The sequence below is a fragment of the Pistacia vera genome, unplaced genomic scaffold (assembly GCF_008641045.1).
Source record: "Pistacia vera cultivar Batoury unplaced genomic scaffold, PisVer_v2 Contig299, whole genome shotgun sequence".
NCBI lineage: Eukaryota > Viridiplantae > Streptophyta > Magnoliopsida > Sapindales > Anacardiaceae > Pistacia > Pistacia vera.
Genome location: NW_022196111.1, coordinates 171,224 through 190,950, shown reverse-complemented (window position 1 = coordinate 190,950; position 19,727 = coordinate 171,224). Strand labels below are relative to the sequence as shown.

The 19,727-nt window shown below is 36.7% G+C and overlaps 1 protein-coding gene across 1 annotated transcript; it reads left to right on the top strand.

Moving 5' to 3' along the window:
• The first annotated feature begins 425 nt into the window (after positions 1-425).
• LOC116135367 (caffeic acid 3-O-methyltransferase-like) lies at positions 426-6,196 on the top strand. Its single transcript, XM_031421063.1, has 5 exons — positions 426-823; positions 4,625-4,641; positions 4,745-5,064; positions 5,141-5,205; positions 5,778-6,196. Exons 1-5 carry the CDS (start codon positions 449-451, stop codon positions 6,072-6,074), a joined length of 1,074 nt encoding a protein of 357 aa, XP_031276923.1. The 5' UTR covers positions 426-448; the 3' UTR covers positions 6,075-6,196.
• Positions 6,197-19,727: the final 13,531 nt, after the last annotated feature.

Genomic DNA, 19,727 nt, shown 5'->3' with positions numbered 1-19,727 from the left:
TGAAGTCATACTTTACTAATGCATCACTGTTTCTTTATATACAATAGCTAAGTTTGAGTTAACTAACTCAACTTCTCTAAAACTAACTAAACAACAATAAACTAACTAAACTACAGTTAGCAATAAATTACATAAATGTCCTATATATCTAATAGGTTTATTGAAAATCATGATACTTGTGAGCTGAATTGTATTACTTGTGAGCTTGAATTTAGATTATTAATTAACAGTTTGACCTTTAGATTAGACAAAAAAAAAAAAAATGGTTTTCAGAGGAAGTACCGCGCCGAAATCCGCATGATTCACACCGACCTTTGAATAAATTACAAATGACAATAGCATGTGTGTAATATAAATACTAATTTATAATTAGATCAATGTTCTACGATATCAAGTGGAAAAATATTTTAGTGCAGAGATTTCAACTATCTTCAAACTTGTAAAGGCCATGTCGCAAGAACAAGAAGATGAAGAAGTGGGCAAGCTAGCCATCAGGTTAGCAAATGCCTCGATTCTTCCCATGGTCATGAAGTCGGCCATCGAGCTCAACCTCATAGACATCATTTCGGCCTCCGGTGATGGCATATTCCTCTCACCTTCTGACATCGCAAGTAGGCTCCCCACCAAGAACCCTGACGCCCCCGTTTTGCTTGACCATATGCTACGGCTCTTGGCCAGCTATGATATACTCAAATGCTCGATTAGAACTGGAGAGAATGGAGAAGTTAAGAGATTGTACGGTGCTGCACCAATTTGCAAGTTCTTTGTTAAGAATGAAGATGGAGGGTCGCTTGGGCCTTTGTTGCAACTGCAACAAGACAAGGTTGAACGAAATAGAGACAACAACAGGAACAAAATAATAATAGTAAAACAAAACAAACAGTAAACAAAGAAAATAATATGCGCGATTTACCCTGGTTCACCCAATGTGGGCGACGTCTAGCTGAGTCAATATTATTGCAATATGCCTCACCTCTCTCGTTTACAATGAATGAATTGCTCTCACACACATAACAAGAGAAAAGTATGCTTATATACAAGGTTTAAGAGATTAAACCTAGTTTTACAAGGATTCATATTCCTAAGCCCAACCCAAAAAGGAATTAGTAACTTAAAAGAAATCCTACAGCGGTTATACATGGAAAAGCCCAAAACCGCCTACGGGCTCGGGGGCGCTGCCCCCGCGACCCCCGCCTGACCCCTGAGTGCGTCTCCGTTACCCATTAATGCTGAAGTAGTCGACAACTCCAACATTCTCCCACTTGGCGAATACTTCACACAATGAAGGCCTACCTTATCAACACACCATGTAAACTTTGCTAAGCTCACAGCCTTGGTAAGAAAATCTGCAGCATTAACAAGTGTATCAACCTTCTCTAACAACACCAATTTTTCCTCCACCTTTTGCCTGATGAAATGGTATTGTATGTCAATGTGTTTTGATCGCGAATGAAAGGCAGGATTCTTGGCTAAGTAAATAGCCCCTTGATTGTCACATCCAATCTTCACAGCATCAAGCTTGAAACCAAGCTCTAAACTCAATCTTCGAAGCCACATAGCTTCCTTGCCAGCATGTGTCAATGCCATGTATTCTGCCTCAGTCGATGACAAAGCCACAGTACTTTGCCTTTTACTCATCCAACAAACAGCAGCACCAAATAAAGAGAATAGATACCCACTTGTGGAACGCCTACTATCGAGATCACCTCCCCAATCAGAATCCACAAAACCTATCACATCTAGCTCATCCCCAGTCGCCATGCCTCCATAACATAATGATAAATCCGAGGTCCCACGAAGATATCTAAGAACCCTCTTTACAGCACTCCAATGCTCCTTACCAGGATTTGACATAAAGCGACTCAAAACTCCCACTGCTTGTGCAATATCGGGTCGCGTGCACACCATGGCATACATCAAACTACCTACAGCACTCGCATATGGTACATGTGTCATTTCTTCAGCATCTTCCTCAGACTTAGGACACTGATCAGTAGACAATTTCACTCCCAAAGTCATAGGAGTCTTCACAGGTTTGCAGTCTACCATGTTAAATTTCTTCAACACCTCCTCGATGTACTTTCTCTGCCCTAACCACAATTTACAACTCTGACGATCTCTAGTAATTTGCATACCCAAAATAAAATTTGCAGCCCCAAGATCCTTCATGTCAAATTGTGCAGCCAACAAACCCTTCACAGAATTTATCAACTCCTTGCTATTCCCTATCAGCAACATATCATCTACATATAAGGTTAAAATAACAAAGACATTTTCTAACCTTTTTACATACACACAGTGATCCACGTTGCTGCGGCTAAAACCATGCTGAAGAACATAGGAGTCGAACTTTTGGTACCACATCCTTGGTGATTGTTTAAGCCCATACAGAGACTTCTTCAACCTACACACCAAGTCTTCCTTCCCTTTACATACAAACCCCTCAGGTTGCCTCATGTAAATTTCCTCCTCTAAATCTCCATGTAGAAATGCCGTCTTTACATCAAGTTGTTCAATTTCAAGATCAAACGCAGCAGCAATAGATAGAACATACCTGATTGATGTTAACTTGGCCACAGGAGAGAAAATCTCACCATAATCAACACCCTCAATCTGCGAGAATCCCTTTGCAACGAGTCTCGCCTTGTACTTTGCAATTGTCCCATCTGCCTGCAACTTTCTTTTGAACACCCACTTGCAACCAATTGCCTTTCTATCTTTAGGCAATTTACATAGGATCCATGTATTATTCTTGTCCAGTGACTGCATCTCATCATTCATCGCAACCTCCCACAGATTTGCATCTTCCATGGCTCTTGCTTCATTTACATTCCTAGGTTCATCACCAATCACATTCAAAGCATGTAATCCACTCAATGCACTTAGAGAGAAACGAACTGGTGCCTTTCTAACTCTTGTAGATCTCCTCAAAGTTGATGGCACCACAACTTCATCATCAGAATCATCCTCAAAATCATCCACAGAACCCTCATCAGCCACACTATCAAGTTTATCTTCATGGTCAGATTCTATAGACTCTAAATTTTCAGTCTTTGCAGCAACATTAGGAGTCATCTCCTCCTCTTGCTCTACTGTAGTCACATCAAACTGAATTTTCTTTGACTACTCAAGATCTTCAAGAGTTCCCACACGTTGTTTTACCTCTCTAAAGATTACATCTCTGCTGTATATAATGCTTCTACTCACAGGATTCCACAACTTGTATCCCTTGATGCCATCCTTGAACCCCACAAACTTGCACTTCTCAGATTTACTGTCAAGCTTGCTTCTCTTCTCCTTTGGCACATACACATACGCATCACAACCAAAAACTCGAATAAAAGACAGATTGGGTTTCTTACCATACAAAGCTTCATATGGCGTCATGTCTTTAACAAAAGAAGTGAGAGACCGATTCTTCAAATAACAAGCCATCGCTGTAGCTTCAGCCCAAAATTCAGACCCCAAATCTGTCGTGTTCAGCATACATTTAGCCTTCTCTAACAGTGACCGATTGAGATGTTCAGCCACTCCATTTTGTTGAGGCGTGTAAGGTGTAGTTTTCTGCCTTGCAATTCCATGTGTCGCACAAAATTGCTCAAACTTACTAGAGCAAAACTCACCGCCATTATCAGTTCGCAAAGCTTTAATCTTCTTGTCAAACTGATTCTCAACTAAGGCTTTAAATTCCCGAAATTTCTCAAAAGCCTCAGACTTGCTGCGCATGAAATAAACCCAACAGTATCTAGAAAAATCATCAATGAAAGATACATAATACCTGGATTTACCAATAGATTCCACTGGAGTGGGCCCAAAAACGTCACTATGAATTAACTCTAGTATTTTTGTTGCTCTCGTGCCTGTCGATTGAAAACTAACTCGATTCTGCTTGCCTTGTAAACATTCATCACAAAACCCAAAACTCATGGAGCAAGAGAATCCCCATCATGCATACGGAGACTGTAGAGTTTCTTACGACGGAACAGCACGTTCACCAAAGACTTACTCAGATACATATTTTCCAGCTTCTGCCATAAACCCTTAGCCGTATCCTGATCCATCACATTTGTTAGAACAGAGTCCTCAAGACAGATGCGAATCAAACCTCTGGCTTTCCGATCCATCTTGTCCCATTCAACAAGTGCGGCACGATCAGTCGCTGATAATTCTCCTTCAGCAGGTTTAGAACCAAGCGTACTTGACAATCCAGTTCCAGACGTTTCACTCGTTGTAACAACGGCAGTCCCGACTATTGGCCTATCATTCATAATTGCACCCCACAGGTCCCTATCAACGAGTAGATCCTCCATCCGCAGTTTCCAAAGCTCGAAGCGTTTGCCGTCAAACTTCTCAATCTCAACCTTTGATCCCACCATCTCTAAATCACGATCTAACAGAACCTAGCTCTGATACCAATTGAACGAAATAGAGACAACAATAGGAACAAAATAATAATAGTAAAACAAAACAAACAGTAAACAAAGAAAATAATACGCGCGATTTACCCTGGTTCACCTAATGTGGGCTACGTCCAGCTGAGTCAATATTATTGCAATATGCCTCATCTCTCAGAGTGCGTCTCCGTTACCCATTAATGCTGAAGTAGTCGACAACTCCAACAAAGGTCACCACTCAGAGCTGGTATACTTTTGATTTTTAAAATCTAATATAATTTAACTGCATATAACTATTATTTTGTTTGAGAGTTGAGTTAAATTTTGGATTCTTTAATATTTGTTGTCAGGTATCACCTAACTGATACTGTCCTAGAAGGTGGAAATCCTTTCAACAGGGCATATGGGATTAGATCTGCATTTGAATACATAAAAATGGATCCAAACCATGGCCAGTTATTAAACAAAGCCATGTCAAACAACACTACCTTGATCATGAAGAAGATGGTTGATGTCTACAAAGGATTTAAAAATGAAGGCCTCAAAGTGTTAGTAGATGTGGGTGGTGGGATTGGATCTAATCTTGGTATCATCACTTCTAAGTATCCTCACATTAAAGGCATTAATTTTGATTTGCCTCATGTTGTAGCTCATGCACCTCCAAAATTAGGTATCATGAGTATCATCTTATATTTCTTAAATTCCTTTATTTATTTGCTCATCAGATGATAACCAGATCTATGTAGGTGTTGAGCATGTTGGTGGAGATATGTTCACAAGTGTTCCAAAAGGCGATGCCATTTTTTTGAAGGTACGTGCATGCGCAGTATGTGAGTTTCGTGGTAATCTGATGGACAGTTAGCTATAGAACACCACCAGTTCGTTATTTTTGAAGCGTGTCCGAGAACACTAATCCATAGATGACAAACTGAATAAGTAAAAATAAATATAGTTTATTCTTCGTGTGTGTACATGTGTATATAATTCTATATATAGTCATGATGTCCTGACATATATTTATCAGAGGACCATGCCTATACACATTGAATCTGGATTGTAAATGTCATTTTAATCTAATTTAATTAATCCAAGGATGAATATATATGGTCCTCACTTAAATTATAGGATGTCTTGACTAGAGAATGATATATAGAATAAATCTCTAGTCAGGAAGTCCTGATTTTAATTTGTTAGAACTATGTATATACACTATTAAATCTGAATTGTAAAATATTATTTCAATCTCATAAAATAAATCCAACGGTGTATAACTATGGTCCTGACAAAGTTAATATCAGAACATCCTAACTAGAGACTTACTGTATTATACATATGCTGTGTATAGCTGTTTTGTTGATACGTAAAGATGAAACTTAATTGCAGGCGGTTCTACATGATTGGGGTGATGAAGATTGCTTGAAACTTCTCAAGAATTGTTGTGAAGCTCTTCCAAACTGTGGCAAAGTAATCATTATAGAATTGATTGTTCCTGAGATTCCTGAAAATAATGTTTCATCAAACATTGCCAGCGAGATAGATCTCTTAATGATGGTTGTCCACCCAGGAGGAAGAGAGAGGACACTTAAAGAGTATGAGGCATTAGCTGTGAAATCCGGATTTTCCAGGTGTGACGTGATATGTTGTGTATACAATAGTTGCGTTTTGGAGTTCCACAAATGAATCCATAATGAAAACAAGTCCCAGTCTTTGGTGCCATGTTAGTGATCAGTAATAAAGGTTTGAATTCCAGGGAGTTCATTGTTAAGTAATAAAAATAAGAAATTTATTTAAAAAATACTATATATGAAGGTCCCTGTGAGTGTGATTTTTTAAATCAATTAATATTTATTAGTTTTTACCATGTCTTTATTATGAACATTTCTCCTTTGTTAAGCAATAAAAAAGGCATGTCTTGCTATTTATTTATTTTTCCTTCTTTTTGTTAAATTAGGAGAAAAACTTACATGGGATAATCTTAGCACGTCATTTTATTGACATGATGACACTATCCAATACAAATTTGTCACATGTTATGAGTTGGCATTAAATTAAAATTTTAATATCATTTTTTTTTTCTCTCCTTCCCTTAGTTAAAGAAAATAAGATCATAGCGTTTTATAATATTTCTCATAACATGTGACAAACTTATACTGGATGGTCATACCACATTAATAAAATAAAATGACATGGTAAGACCATCCCATGTAAGTTTTTTCTCATTAAATTAGACAAATTATTTTTTTGGCACATTTAATAAAATTCATTAACAAAATTGATTGATAAATTTATTATATTTTATTTAAAGGTTAACCAATGTTCTTATAAATCCATTCTAAAACTCTTAAAGCCACATCTCTCTTCAGTCTATCAGGAGAATTCATTAGAAGAGAAGTTTTGTTATATTGTAAAAGTACAGTCAAAAGAATTTTTGAAAATTATGTCGTAAGTTGGAATTATGGGATTTGATGTAAGTGATAGTAATTTAGTCTATTGTCTCTCAGTATAGTAAATCGGGAATGGGAACAGAGACGAGGACCAAAACATTATCCCTCCCCAAGAACAGGGCGGGGATAGGGATACAAAATTAATATACCTTAGTCCTAATCATTAACCAATAAATAGAATCAGTAAGGGTTGATCCCACAGCGAAGTAGTTGAATCTAAATTCTAATTGTTTAAAATTAAATCCTAAAACTCTCTTGAAAAAAATAAATTCCTAGCTTAAATTGACCTAAATAACCAAAATATAAACTGAGGGGTTTGTAAAATCAAGGAAGCTAATTAATTATCAAAATGAAATTACAAATGAAAACCAATAAAATAACAACTTCAGTTCTCGGTTCAATCTCACCCTTACAATCAATGTATACTCTCAATTGCAACGCAATCCTACCCTTTCATGAAAGTATCAACCCTAGGCAGTAACAAGCTCTACTACTCGAAATTCCTCTGAATTCTGACTAATGAAACATGCTTTTCAACAGTCTCTAATCATTAGACAACCTAAAACAAGTTCTCTAAATTTAATGCACTAGTTGCTTTAAGTTCCAATGAAACATGTTAATCTAAGCAACAATCTCACAAGCTCAAATTATTAAACTTGGGTTTTGTTATTCAAGTAATAAAACGAAAAGTTTATCCACAATGTTTTAATACTAATCATTACTACATGATTAGGAACAGATCGATTACATAATACAATCCCTAATTCTAGCAATTGATATCAATTCAATCAATGTACCAGGTCTAAAGTAAATTAAATGAATCAAACATCATATTTCATTAAAACAGAATAACATTAATCAAATCCATAGAAAGGTAGGTAAAAAATTACATTACTTTATCAATTGTACCATCGATATGTGTCGGAATTGACATCTCCTCGAACTGAATTGAAAAAATTTAGCCAAACGTCTTAAACTGAGAACAAGTATTTCTGAATGAATCTTTTTGTATGTGTTTTTCTCCTTAAAAACCTAATGTTCTATTTATAGCCCCTTTAAATAACCTAAAAACGTGTCTATAGCCTCCCCCAACGGTTTACAACTCAACTTCCTAAATTGTAGGCATTGAGTCATACTCTTTCCAAAACAGGCTGACTAATTCTCTGCTGGAACTTGTGAGCTGATTTCAGGTTAGAAAAAAAATTGAATTCGAGCCTGGGCTTCTCATGAAAGTTGTAGTCTTGTTATAAGCTTTCAAACCTCAAGAAGACCTCTTTCTCATTCCTAAACTCTAAGATCTTCAAAGTCTCCATTGAACCTTCAGAGGTCGAATTTGTCAATGTCTGAAAACTGCACATTATGCTCCACTTTCTTTCGCATGCCTCCATTCATTTCCTAATTCACAAAATATATTAATTAGCTCAATTAATCACAAAATATATCACAATGATTGATATAAATGGATTGAAAAATCATTTATTGAACACTTATCAACTGCCCTTGATATATTTAAATAGTTACAAAAATGCCCTTCATATATATACCCACTTTTTTCCACACACCCAATCTTAAGTACATTTTTTGCCACTCAAGTATCCACTCCACATCCACAGGCCATAGCCAATGTTGTCATGCCGCTCAGAATAAATGTCTTGACCCCTCGTCCTCGCAATGGTACCATCGTCGTGCTCCATTGTGGGATCGATTGCACCTGCTTCATGCATCATCAGTCAAACTAGATCGCACCTAGAGGTGGAACAAATCAATCTGGTTAGGTGGGTCAACCCTAAACTAGCCCGCATTAGAGCGGGCCGGGTTGAACCCAACTCGCATGCAATCCACAGGCGGGTCGGGTTACTATATGGCAACCCGCCAACCCGGCGGGTTGCTATTTTGTTTGGTATGATAGAACCCGCCAACCTGGCGGGTTGGCTGTTGCAAAAATTGTTTTGTTGTCTGCATCGTCAACACTTAACAGCAGAAAAAGCCAATACCAATTGTGGTTGAGCTACATAACCTTCCTTTTTAGCCTTTTTTTTCTCACGTTGCAACCTGAAGTACTCTCTCTTTCATGCTCTGTAACTGTTGGGATTTTCAGGCTGCCCTTCCCGTGGGTAAACACTTACCTTCTTCCTATCAGAACCGTACTTCTCAAATTTCACAAGCCCATCAATCAACGAGAATAATGTGTGGTCCTTCCCAATCCCCACGTTCTTTCCTGGATGAAACTAAAAATTTATACAAAGTCAAATCAATTATTGAAAAATTATATATAAATGGGTAAAATTATAAATTAAGGACGAACCTTGGTGCCGCGCTGATGAACAATAATGGCACTAGGCCTAGCCACCTGATCACCATAAATCTTAACACCGAGGCGTTGACCTAGCGAATCACGGCCATTCTTCATACTGTCGGCTCCCTTTTTATGGGCAGATTCGATGGTTAACGGGAACGGCGTTTGGTGTGGGAGGGAAATGGTGACTGATCTGGGAGCCACGCTGAATTCGCCCATGAAAAATGATGAGGAAGAACTTAACGATAAAGACATACCCTTTTAGACTCATTGAAACTGTGGCCATTTTTGTTTTTTTTTTTTTTTTTCTAAAACTCTTTTTCAGTTGTTGGGTGAAATAAAAAAATTCAAAAGAAGAATAAAAGAAGACTTAGACCTTATCTCGAGTTCAGCTGTGTTACTGCTGCCATGTTATTTTAATTTCTGCTGTTTTAAATTTTGATATGGTAAAAAAAAAATAATAATAATAATAAAAAATGGGGGCTAACCCAGCCCGACCCACAGCCTAACCCGGTGGGTTAGGGTTGGCGGGCCGGGTTGGGCTAACCAATCCCAAAAAAATGGCCGGCCTAACCCGGCCTGCCTTTGTTGGCGGGCAGGTCAGGACCGACCCGCCAAAATGCATAACCCACCATAGGCCGGGTCGGGTCAGGCCGGGCGGGTTACTTTTCCACCTCTAATCGCACCGTGATTATTTACTATAGCGATGACTATTGAAACCAATACATGATTATTTTTCATGTGCATATGTATTACTTGTAATAAGAAATAAAATCTACTACCCATCAATTACTACTTCGGGTGTGTTTGGATCATATAATATTTTGTTATAGGGTAATGTTATATAAATAAAAAGATAGATCACCTGAAAGATTACCGGGAATGTTTAGGGAAATGTGTTTGGTTGGTTTGAATAAATTGGTGAGTATGTTATATTTATATGTTTGGTTGGAATGATAAATGAGTCGGTATGTTATATATATTATTAAATTACCCTCCCTTTTAAATATTAATATAGTATTTTTATTATTATTTTTTGAATCATTTCTTTTAACCCCCTACATTTGAAATTTTGCTAAAACAATCCAACCTTATAAAACTTTAATTTGTAGCAAAATCACCCCCGCCCAGCCCAAGCCACTGTCGGCAGCCAGCCACCACTGCCGGCCGTGTGCAGGCAAAGCCATTTACGTCCATGGATCATGAATCCATGGATGTTTCATGGCCAAAGATGTGGTCGTGAAATGGCCATAAAAATGGCCATATCTGACCGAAAAAGGCCTTACTGGTGCACGATCGCGACTAACACAGGCGGCCGGCGATGGTCTTGAGTGGCTAGGGATATTTTGTTAACTTTTAAACTTTTTTGTGGCTAGAGCGTTTTAGCTAAATTCTCAAATGTGGGAGGCTAGGTTAATGGTTATTTGGTAGACATTTGAGGGCAATTGTGTCTGAAATGGTATTTAATTAAGGGCAAAATAGGTATAAAAATCAGAGTACCTGGTAATCTTTTCATAACACCTCAGGGGGAGGGTATTGGATTACTCCCTACATTATCAACAGTAAATACTATTTACAATAAAAGATACCCGTAATATTTTATTACTTGCAAACCAAACAACGGAATCTTGCAAAATAAACAAAGATTACCCCCGTTATCTTATTTGAACCCGATCTAAATGCACCGTTCAAGGTAATTAATTGTCTTGCTTAAAGCGGAGCTCATTGTTAGAGTAGGTGCCCTAGAGCCAATCCTATTTTGCAAATCGACTCTTTGTAATAATGTTTTATTATCAATAAAGACATTTATCTAGATCATGTGATATGATTATATTCATATAAGAAAATGATATATGTCCTTAGGATGGTAGAACCATGACGAGGGTATTGAGTGTTTGAAATCTCGATAGTGAGAACCCTATGAGCACATATGGTGGCCATTATATAGATGTACATAGCCCCAGTATTATCCTGACCTAGGGCACAGATAATACGGTAAGGCTATCATAGTGTTGGACGACCCTGTCGAAAGGCAGTGATAGATCTCAATAGTCAAGGTTGTTTAGTAACAACTTGGTGCAACACATGGTGCTTGCTGTAGGCAAGTTCAGTAGACCGGCCCACCGGAGGTTTCCACATGGATGGTAACCCCAGTGTCTGTGGAATAAATCCTCCAATGAATGGTGGTGCATATGATCCTTAGACTTGAGATCACCGGAGCGCCTTGTGCACTGATTGGTGTAGTTAGACACTAGCCCAATGTAGTTCTATTCAAGACTATTAGAACAATAGTGGTTGGCTGCATTAAAAAGTGTATCAAGACTATGGTGGATCGACAGAGGATTCATCACTCCTGGGTAGAGAGAAATTATCTCATTGAGTAATTCGGTAGATGGCAACAACATTAAATATGTGGCCATAGTGGGATTGAGTTGTAGCTCAATCCAATCTATTTTGGTCGTTGGTCCAATAACCGAATTTCGAGATATCAAGGATATCCGAGGTTGACACTACTTCCATGCCTCGGCCTTGATGAGATAATAGATAATGAAAGGATTGGATTGTACGATAACCATATCGTTGATAGGTTGCAGTTTCGTTGAATCCGAATCTATTGGGTGTCCATGATACCTAGCTAGAAGTCAATCTTGGTTTGTGTCTAGTGGGACGATTGATTGATTGTCAATTGCGATAGGATTCATTGCTGATATGATGAGGAGCCTTCGGGTCACACACATAGAAGATGGATTAAGAATAAAACTCGTGAGAAAGGTATTTTCGTCATTTATGATGAAAGGGCAATTCGTCTTTTAAAATGAAATGACATTTTGGTAATCTCACAATTTAATTAAATTTACTAAGGTTGCTGCCTAAATTTAATTTCATGTATTAATTATATATATTTAAATATAATGGATATCATCCAAAATTAATATTTATTATTAATATTGTAAATGTGAATTCAAATTTGGTTTTTAAATTTGAATTGAAAAATGCCATGTTTGGTTGCAAGGGTAATCTATTCCAATATCCAATTGGAATAGATGACTATTCTAATTTGGAATAGGGTTTTAGTGTGCACTATTTAAGTGCAACTAAAATTAATTCAGTAAGTTAAATGAAATAACATATTGCAACAATTAAAAGAAACCCTAGCCTCCTCTCTATCTCTAAAAAACTTGAGCCTCCATTGGTTAGAGAAGAATTTTTCTCTCAAAGAAAATTCTATAGTTTTTATTCTTTTAGTTGAGTGAATTACCTAGCCTAATAATTCCTCAACAATGTTTGTCCCGTCTTCATGTGGATACCAGGAGTTCATTCCTAACTTGGAGTGGGAGCGAATCACATCAATCGGAGGAGCCTCCAAACGTTGGTATGACATTTAATTTGATTTAAATATTTTTCTTGTATTAAAATGATGTAGATCCGTAGATGGATCATTGGTTTTATGGTTTTTGTGACCGAAATTTTTTTTTATTGCCGATGCATAAACGATCCAAAAACCAACACTCATTACCTTGAACCTCAACCATTTCAATTTCTTCAACTTTGATGAAGAAGAGTTGGTTCTGGGTGTATTTCTAATTTTGGTTGACACAAGTGATATATAATTATATATAATGGGAATATAGATTTGTAGAGTATGATGAAGTTGATTCAAGAAACACTGAAACAGACTTCATAGTTCTACAAACGGAGGTGATATGATAATTAGAAACACATAGGTCATCTAGAAAGATATATAGGGTTGCAAAATGATTGAGGTTAGGATTAACAAAGAAAAAAGAATAGGAAAATCTCTATTGTGTGTGATAATGAGAAGGCTCGTACTGTGACTGAGAGGTTATGTAATAAGTATAAAGAGGAATAGTAATTCTAAAACATTTATATTCCAACATTCATATAAAAGTTCATAATATAATCAATTATAAACATGTTAAATACTCATGGAATATTGTGGAAGTAATTTACAAACCTCCAGCCATAGCAATTGTTGTTTAGTCTTCTTGCTTCTGTCACTTCAGAATACAAAGTCCACTGACTGCAATTTTTCAGAGCGATGGTTTTTGGGAAAACGTGAATTAATTGCCTCAAATGAGGACCTGTAAAATCTCCTTTATAAATGCAGTTGTCTTTCCATCAAAGACAACTGCCCAAGAGACACAATCACATGTAACTGCTCAGCAGTTACCCATTCACTTTATATTAAAAGTGTAGGACCAATCCAATTAAAGAATTCTAATATAATTAAAATTCTAAAATTCTCCCACTTGGTCCAAACTTTTATTATATAATCCTCAACATAGGAGTTGTATATTCTATATGTTTAATCAGAAAAATAAAAATTATATTAATCATAGCAGTAAGTCCCTTTTAAACAAGTATTACATTCCATGTATTACTATGCAATTTTTCTCTTTCTAAATAAACGCTTATATGTGGAATATTACTTTATGAACAAACCTCAAATGTTTGTTTCAGGTCCTTCAGAGTGTTTGTTTGTCTCTAACCAAAATGTATATAACTTAAAAGATAAAACAAACTAAATTACAAAGTTTCAAAGAATGAAAGTATTACCTCTCATAGTGACAAAGCGGGACGTAGTCCCATTTGAACTACATGATCCTTGAATGTCTTTGGTGGCATGCCTTTTGTTAAAGGATCAGCAATCATCTGCTTGGTATTTATGTGTTCAATGAGCACTTATTTGGCTTTAATGTGCTCTGTTATTGCTAAGTACTTAATGTTGATGTGTTTACTTCGACTTCCACTCTTATTATTCTTAGCAAAGAATACAGCAGCTGAATTGTCACTATACAACCTTATTGGTCTAGAGATAGACTCAACAACTCCAAGCCCATAAATGAAACTTCTCAACCAAATACCCTGTGTAGTGGCCTCAAAACAGGAAACAAACTCAGCTTCCATGGTAGAAGTGGCAACCAAAGATTGTTTGGCACTTCTCCAAGATGTAGCACCTCTGGCTAGCATAAAAACATATTCGGATGTTGATTTCTGAGAGTCAACACAGCCAGCAAAGCCTGAGTTTGAATATCCAACGACTTCTAAAATGTTGGACTGTCTATAAGTAAGCATGAAACCCTTAATTCCTTGAAGATATCTCATGACCTTCTTTGCAGCTCTCCAATGATCCAAACCTGGATTACTTTGATATCTTCTTAACATGCCAACTGCAAAAGTGATTCAGGTCTAGTATAGACTTGAGCATACATTAGGCTTCCAACAGTTGAAGCATAAGGAATAGTTTTCATTTGTTCCTTTTCAATCACAAGTGTAGGACATTGGTTCAGATTGAACCTATCACCTTTAACAATGGGTGCAACACTGGGTGAACAATCCTTCATCCTAAATCTCTCAAGAATTTTATTAACATAGGCTTCATGAGATAGCCCCAAAACATGTTGAGACCTATCCCTATGAATCTTAATGCCAATGACATAAAACGTCTCACCCATATCCTTCATACTAAAATGTTGAGAGAGAAATTGTTTCACCTCATGCAGCAAACCCAAATCATCGGTTGCGAGTAGAATATCATCTACATATAACACAAGAAAGATGATTTTACTCCTACTGACCTAATGGTATATACACTGATCCATGACATTCTCTACAAAACCAAATGAAGAGATAACATTGTGAAAACTTAAATACCACTATTGGGAGGCTTGTTTAAGTCCATAAATGGATTTCTTAAGCTTGCAAAACAAATGCTCACCATCACTTGAAATGAACCTATCAGGTTGTTTCATATAAATCTCTTCCTCCAAGTCTCCATTGAGGAAAGTTGTTTTCACATCCATTTGACGTAAATCTAAATCGAAATGGGCAACTAATGCCATTATGATGCGAAAGGAATCCTTTTTAGAAACTGGAGAAAACGATTCTTTATAATCTATCCCTTCCCTTTGCGTGAACCACCCCTTGGCAACAAGCCTAGCCTTGTATCTCTCAATGTTGCTTAATGAATCCCTTTTGGTTTTAAATACCCATTTACAACCAATAGGTTTCTTTCCAGTAGGCAACTCAACAAGGTCCCAACCTATATTATCCGCCATAGAATTCATCTCATCAATTAGGGCATTATACCACAACTCATATTTATTACTGTCCATAGCTTGTAAAAATGTGTCTGGTTCATCCTCAACACCTATGTCACAATCAAACTCTTGCATATACACTTCATAATCAGTAGGAATTGCTGATTTCTTTGTTCTAGTAGATCTCCTTAATGTTGTATCAACAGTCTCTTGTTGAGACTGTTGCACAACTGGTTGTTCCTCCTGTTGCGAAGGTTGTTCAAAATGATCTTCTAAAACAATTTCATCAGAATGTGGACTTTGATTGATTGGGTCCTCGTTGTTCACCCTGTTTGGATGAACAACCAATCTTTTACTTGATGTAGGAGTATTATCTTAAACATCAATTTTCTCAAGGACTAAGTCTATGATTTTATCACTCCCACTGACCACATCATTTTCAAGAAATTTGGCATTTCTTGATTCAACAATTCTACTGGAATGGTTTGGACAATAAAACTTGTATCCCTTGGATTTGTTCGCATACCCAATAAAATATGCACTAATAGTCCTAGGATCTAACTTTCATTCTTATGGATTATAAACTATAACTTCAACTGGGCAACCCCAGATGCGTAAATGACTTAAACTTGGTTTCCAACCTTTCTATAACTCGAATGGCGTTTCGGGAACCGCCTTAGTTGGAACTCGGTTTAATATATACGCTGCAGTTTTGAGAGCTTCAATCCACAAAGAATGAGGAAGTTTGGAGTTACTCAACATACTCCATACCATATCCATTAATGTTCTATTTCTCCGTTCTGCTACACCATTCTAAGATGGTGTGTCAGGCAAGGTGTATTGAGCCACAATACCTTGCTCTTGAAGAAATTTAGCAAATGGACCAAGTGCTTGTCCTATACCAGTGTATCTATCATAATATTCACTACCTCTATCAGATCTCAAGATCCTAATTTGTTTTCCACATTGTTTCTCTACTTCTGCTTTATATATTTTGAAAGCATCCAACGCTTCATCCTTGTGATAAAGCAAATAGAGATACATATATCGTGAGTGATCATCAATAAAGGTGATGAAATATTTTTGACCACTAGAGCTCATGTCAGGGCAACAAATATTTGTGTGTATGATCTCTAAAAGTTCAGAATTCTTCCTGGCACCCTTCTTAGATTTGTTAAGTCTGTTTTCCCTTAATGCAATCTATACAAGTATCAAAGTCAGTAAAGTCAAGAGTTTCAAGAACTCCAGCATTTACCAACCTTTTAATCCTATCAATGGAGATGTGTCCTAATCTCCTATGCCACAAAAAGAAGAGTTTTCATACATCAGTAAAGTCAAGAGTTTCAAGAACTCCAGCATTTACCAACCTTTTAATCCTATCAATGGAGATGTGTCCTAATCTCCTATGCCACAACAAAGAAGAGTTTTCATTCATAACAGTACGTTTAATACCAGTACTAGCATGTGAAGTCATAAGACTATAAGCAACAGTATCACTTAAATGAATTTTAAACAAACCATCAACCATAGTACTATTTCCAATAATAGATGAGTTATTAATTAAATTAAAAGAACTACCATAAAAGTTGAAAGAGTATCCACAAGGTACAAGTTTAAAAACTGAAATTAAATTCTTAGAAAAACTAGGAATATAAAAGGTTCGTTCCAAATCTAAAATATAATTAGTGCTTAAAATAAGTCTAAATGTTCTAACAGCTTCAACACGCGAAGGCATTCTGTTTCCCAAATAGATGCTGCATTCACTTCCCAACGGTTTCCTTTGATCCAGAAAACCCTGTATGGTATTAGAAACATGAATTGTAGAACCAGAATCAGTCCACCAATCATTATGTGAAACACAAATCATATTAGATTCATAACACACAAGAGATGTGAGGTTACCTTTCTTGTCAAGCCAGGCCTTTCTTTTAGGACAATCCTTCTTCATGTGTCCCTTCTTTTTACAGAAGAAACACTTGATGTTGTCCTTATTTCCTTTGCTTATAACCTCGTGCAACTTGCCTTTTCCGTTCCACTTCTTATTCTTATTTGAAGTTTACTTGACATTTCCTGTCACCAGATGTGCAGTTTCATTCACTTCCTAAAGTTAGCCTCTCCTCCTCTTGAACACACATGATCAAAAGCTTATTGATTGACCATTTATCCTTTTGTGTGTTATAAGATATCTTGAAAGGAGTATGATGAGACGAGAGAGAGTTCAAGACATAATGCACCAGGAAATCATCATTAATCACCATCTGAAGGGATCTCAATTGAGCAGCGATGTTCCTCATTTTCATAATGTGCTCATAAACTCCTTTAATACCGGTGAGCTTCATGGATGTCAATCTACTCATTAGGGTGCTACCTAATGCCTTGTCTGATGTTTCAAACTGAGCATGAATTGCATCCATTAGATCCTTAACATTTTCACACTCCGGTATCGACCCACGAATACTACTTGTAATGTGATATTTGATAAACATCATGCTTAAACGGTTGGATCGCTCCCACCGTTCATACAAAACAACCTCAGCCTGAGAATTAGTATCCGTAGGTGTACGTGGCTCTTCCTTATGAAGAGCATAGTCAAGATCAATGCACCCTAAATGAAGAAAGACAACCTCCCTTCAGGATTTGTAGTTATCACCATTTAAATAAGGAACCTTATCTTCAACCATCATCAAAGTTTGATCAACTATAGGTATATCAACAGACATGCTTATTAAATAAATTATGAGGCACAAACCATCAACAACAATTATAAGTTTACCAATGTAAAACAAATAATAAATCATAAATGAATCGACATATCATAAAATCTCCCTGTGGGTAAAGACATTACATATTATGATTTATTATCCTTTAATGATGAAACTAGAAATTATTAATATTTCATAATGCTTGTGGGCTAATTAAGAAATAAGAATAATTTCTATTTCATCCCTCTAATTAATCGTGAAAATATAACATTCCATGTGGGTAAAATGATTATATTAATATGATTAACTACAAAAAGATGTTATTAACTTTAATATGATCATAATCAATATTACTTCATGCATATACTATCATAACTTAGATTATGTAGCTACTCTAAATTAATCAAATTTATACGATCATAAAACATCAAATAATTATAACATAAATTATTGCATATAACACAGCATATCATAAATCAATACAAGAATAACACCTTATTTATGCATAACAAGGTAATACATGACATAAAAACCATCCTACGCACTGTCACTGATTCCCACGCGCCACCGTGACAAGACCACACGTAGCCACATGACTCCACGCTCCTTCACGCGCTTCCAGAAGATAACATGTCATTGCACGTGCCTTCATGCGCCTCAACGGCCCTTCCACACACCTCTACGCACCTAAACACATAACCCCATGCGCCTGACGCAAGCACACACACGCTCACACGTGCCATAAGTCAACACAGGTCAGTTTGACCCATTTGACCAATCGAGTTTACCTTTTATTCGGTTTGTTGACCCGATTCGACCCATTTGACCTATTGACCAGTTCATTTACCTTACTGACTCGTTGACCAGTTTGAATCATTGACCATGTTGACCGGGTCGGGTTGATCCATCAGGTTTCTAGGCTGTTTGACCAGGTCATTTTGACCTTTGACTTTGACCGGGTCAGTTTGACCGTTTTATCCTTGATCGAGTCGATTTGCCCCGATTACCCAATTACACCGGTTCTTCTTGACCCCTTTTTCTACAACTTTTGACCCATTTTATGCAGATTTTAACAACCCAATTCCGGCCATTTTTCCCGCCTTTTAGAGGGGAAACTTGAATGTGGACGTATGACCTATGTCGGTGACATCCCAAATGAAATTTTTGTCTCAAATCGGTGCCGTAAACGGCTACCGAAAACACCCAAATGACAATTTTAACCAAAAATTTAAACTAGCATAACTTTGCAACCATAACTCCGTTTTTGACAAATAATATATCATTGGAAAGCTTTTTCAACAAGGATTCCAATGACCAAAATCGAAAACAGATTCTATTTATAATAAAAGTTATGCTTGATTTACAGTACGGGTTTTAATTGGAAAAATCCCAATTTTATGCAATATTCTCCAAATTTGCAACAAACAATTTCATGCTAGGCAGAGATTCAAATAAAGGCTCTGATACCAAATGTAAAACATTTATATTCCAACATTCATATAAAAGTTCATAATCTAATCAATTATAAACATGTTAAATACTCATGGAATATTGCGGAAGTAATTTACAAACCTCCAGCCATAGCAATTGTTGTTTAGTCTTCTTGTTTCTATCACTCCAGAATACAGGGTCTTCCACTGACTGCAATTTTTCAGAGCAATGGTTTTTGGGAATAAATTAATTAATTGCCTCAAATGGGGACTTGTAAAATCTCCTTTATAAATGCAGTTGTCCCTCCATCAAAAACAACTGCCTAAGAGACACAACCACATGTAACTACTCAGCGGTTACCCATTCACTTTATATTAAAAGTGTAGGACCAATCCAAT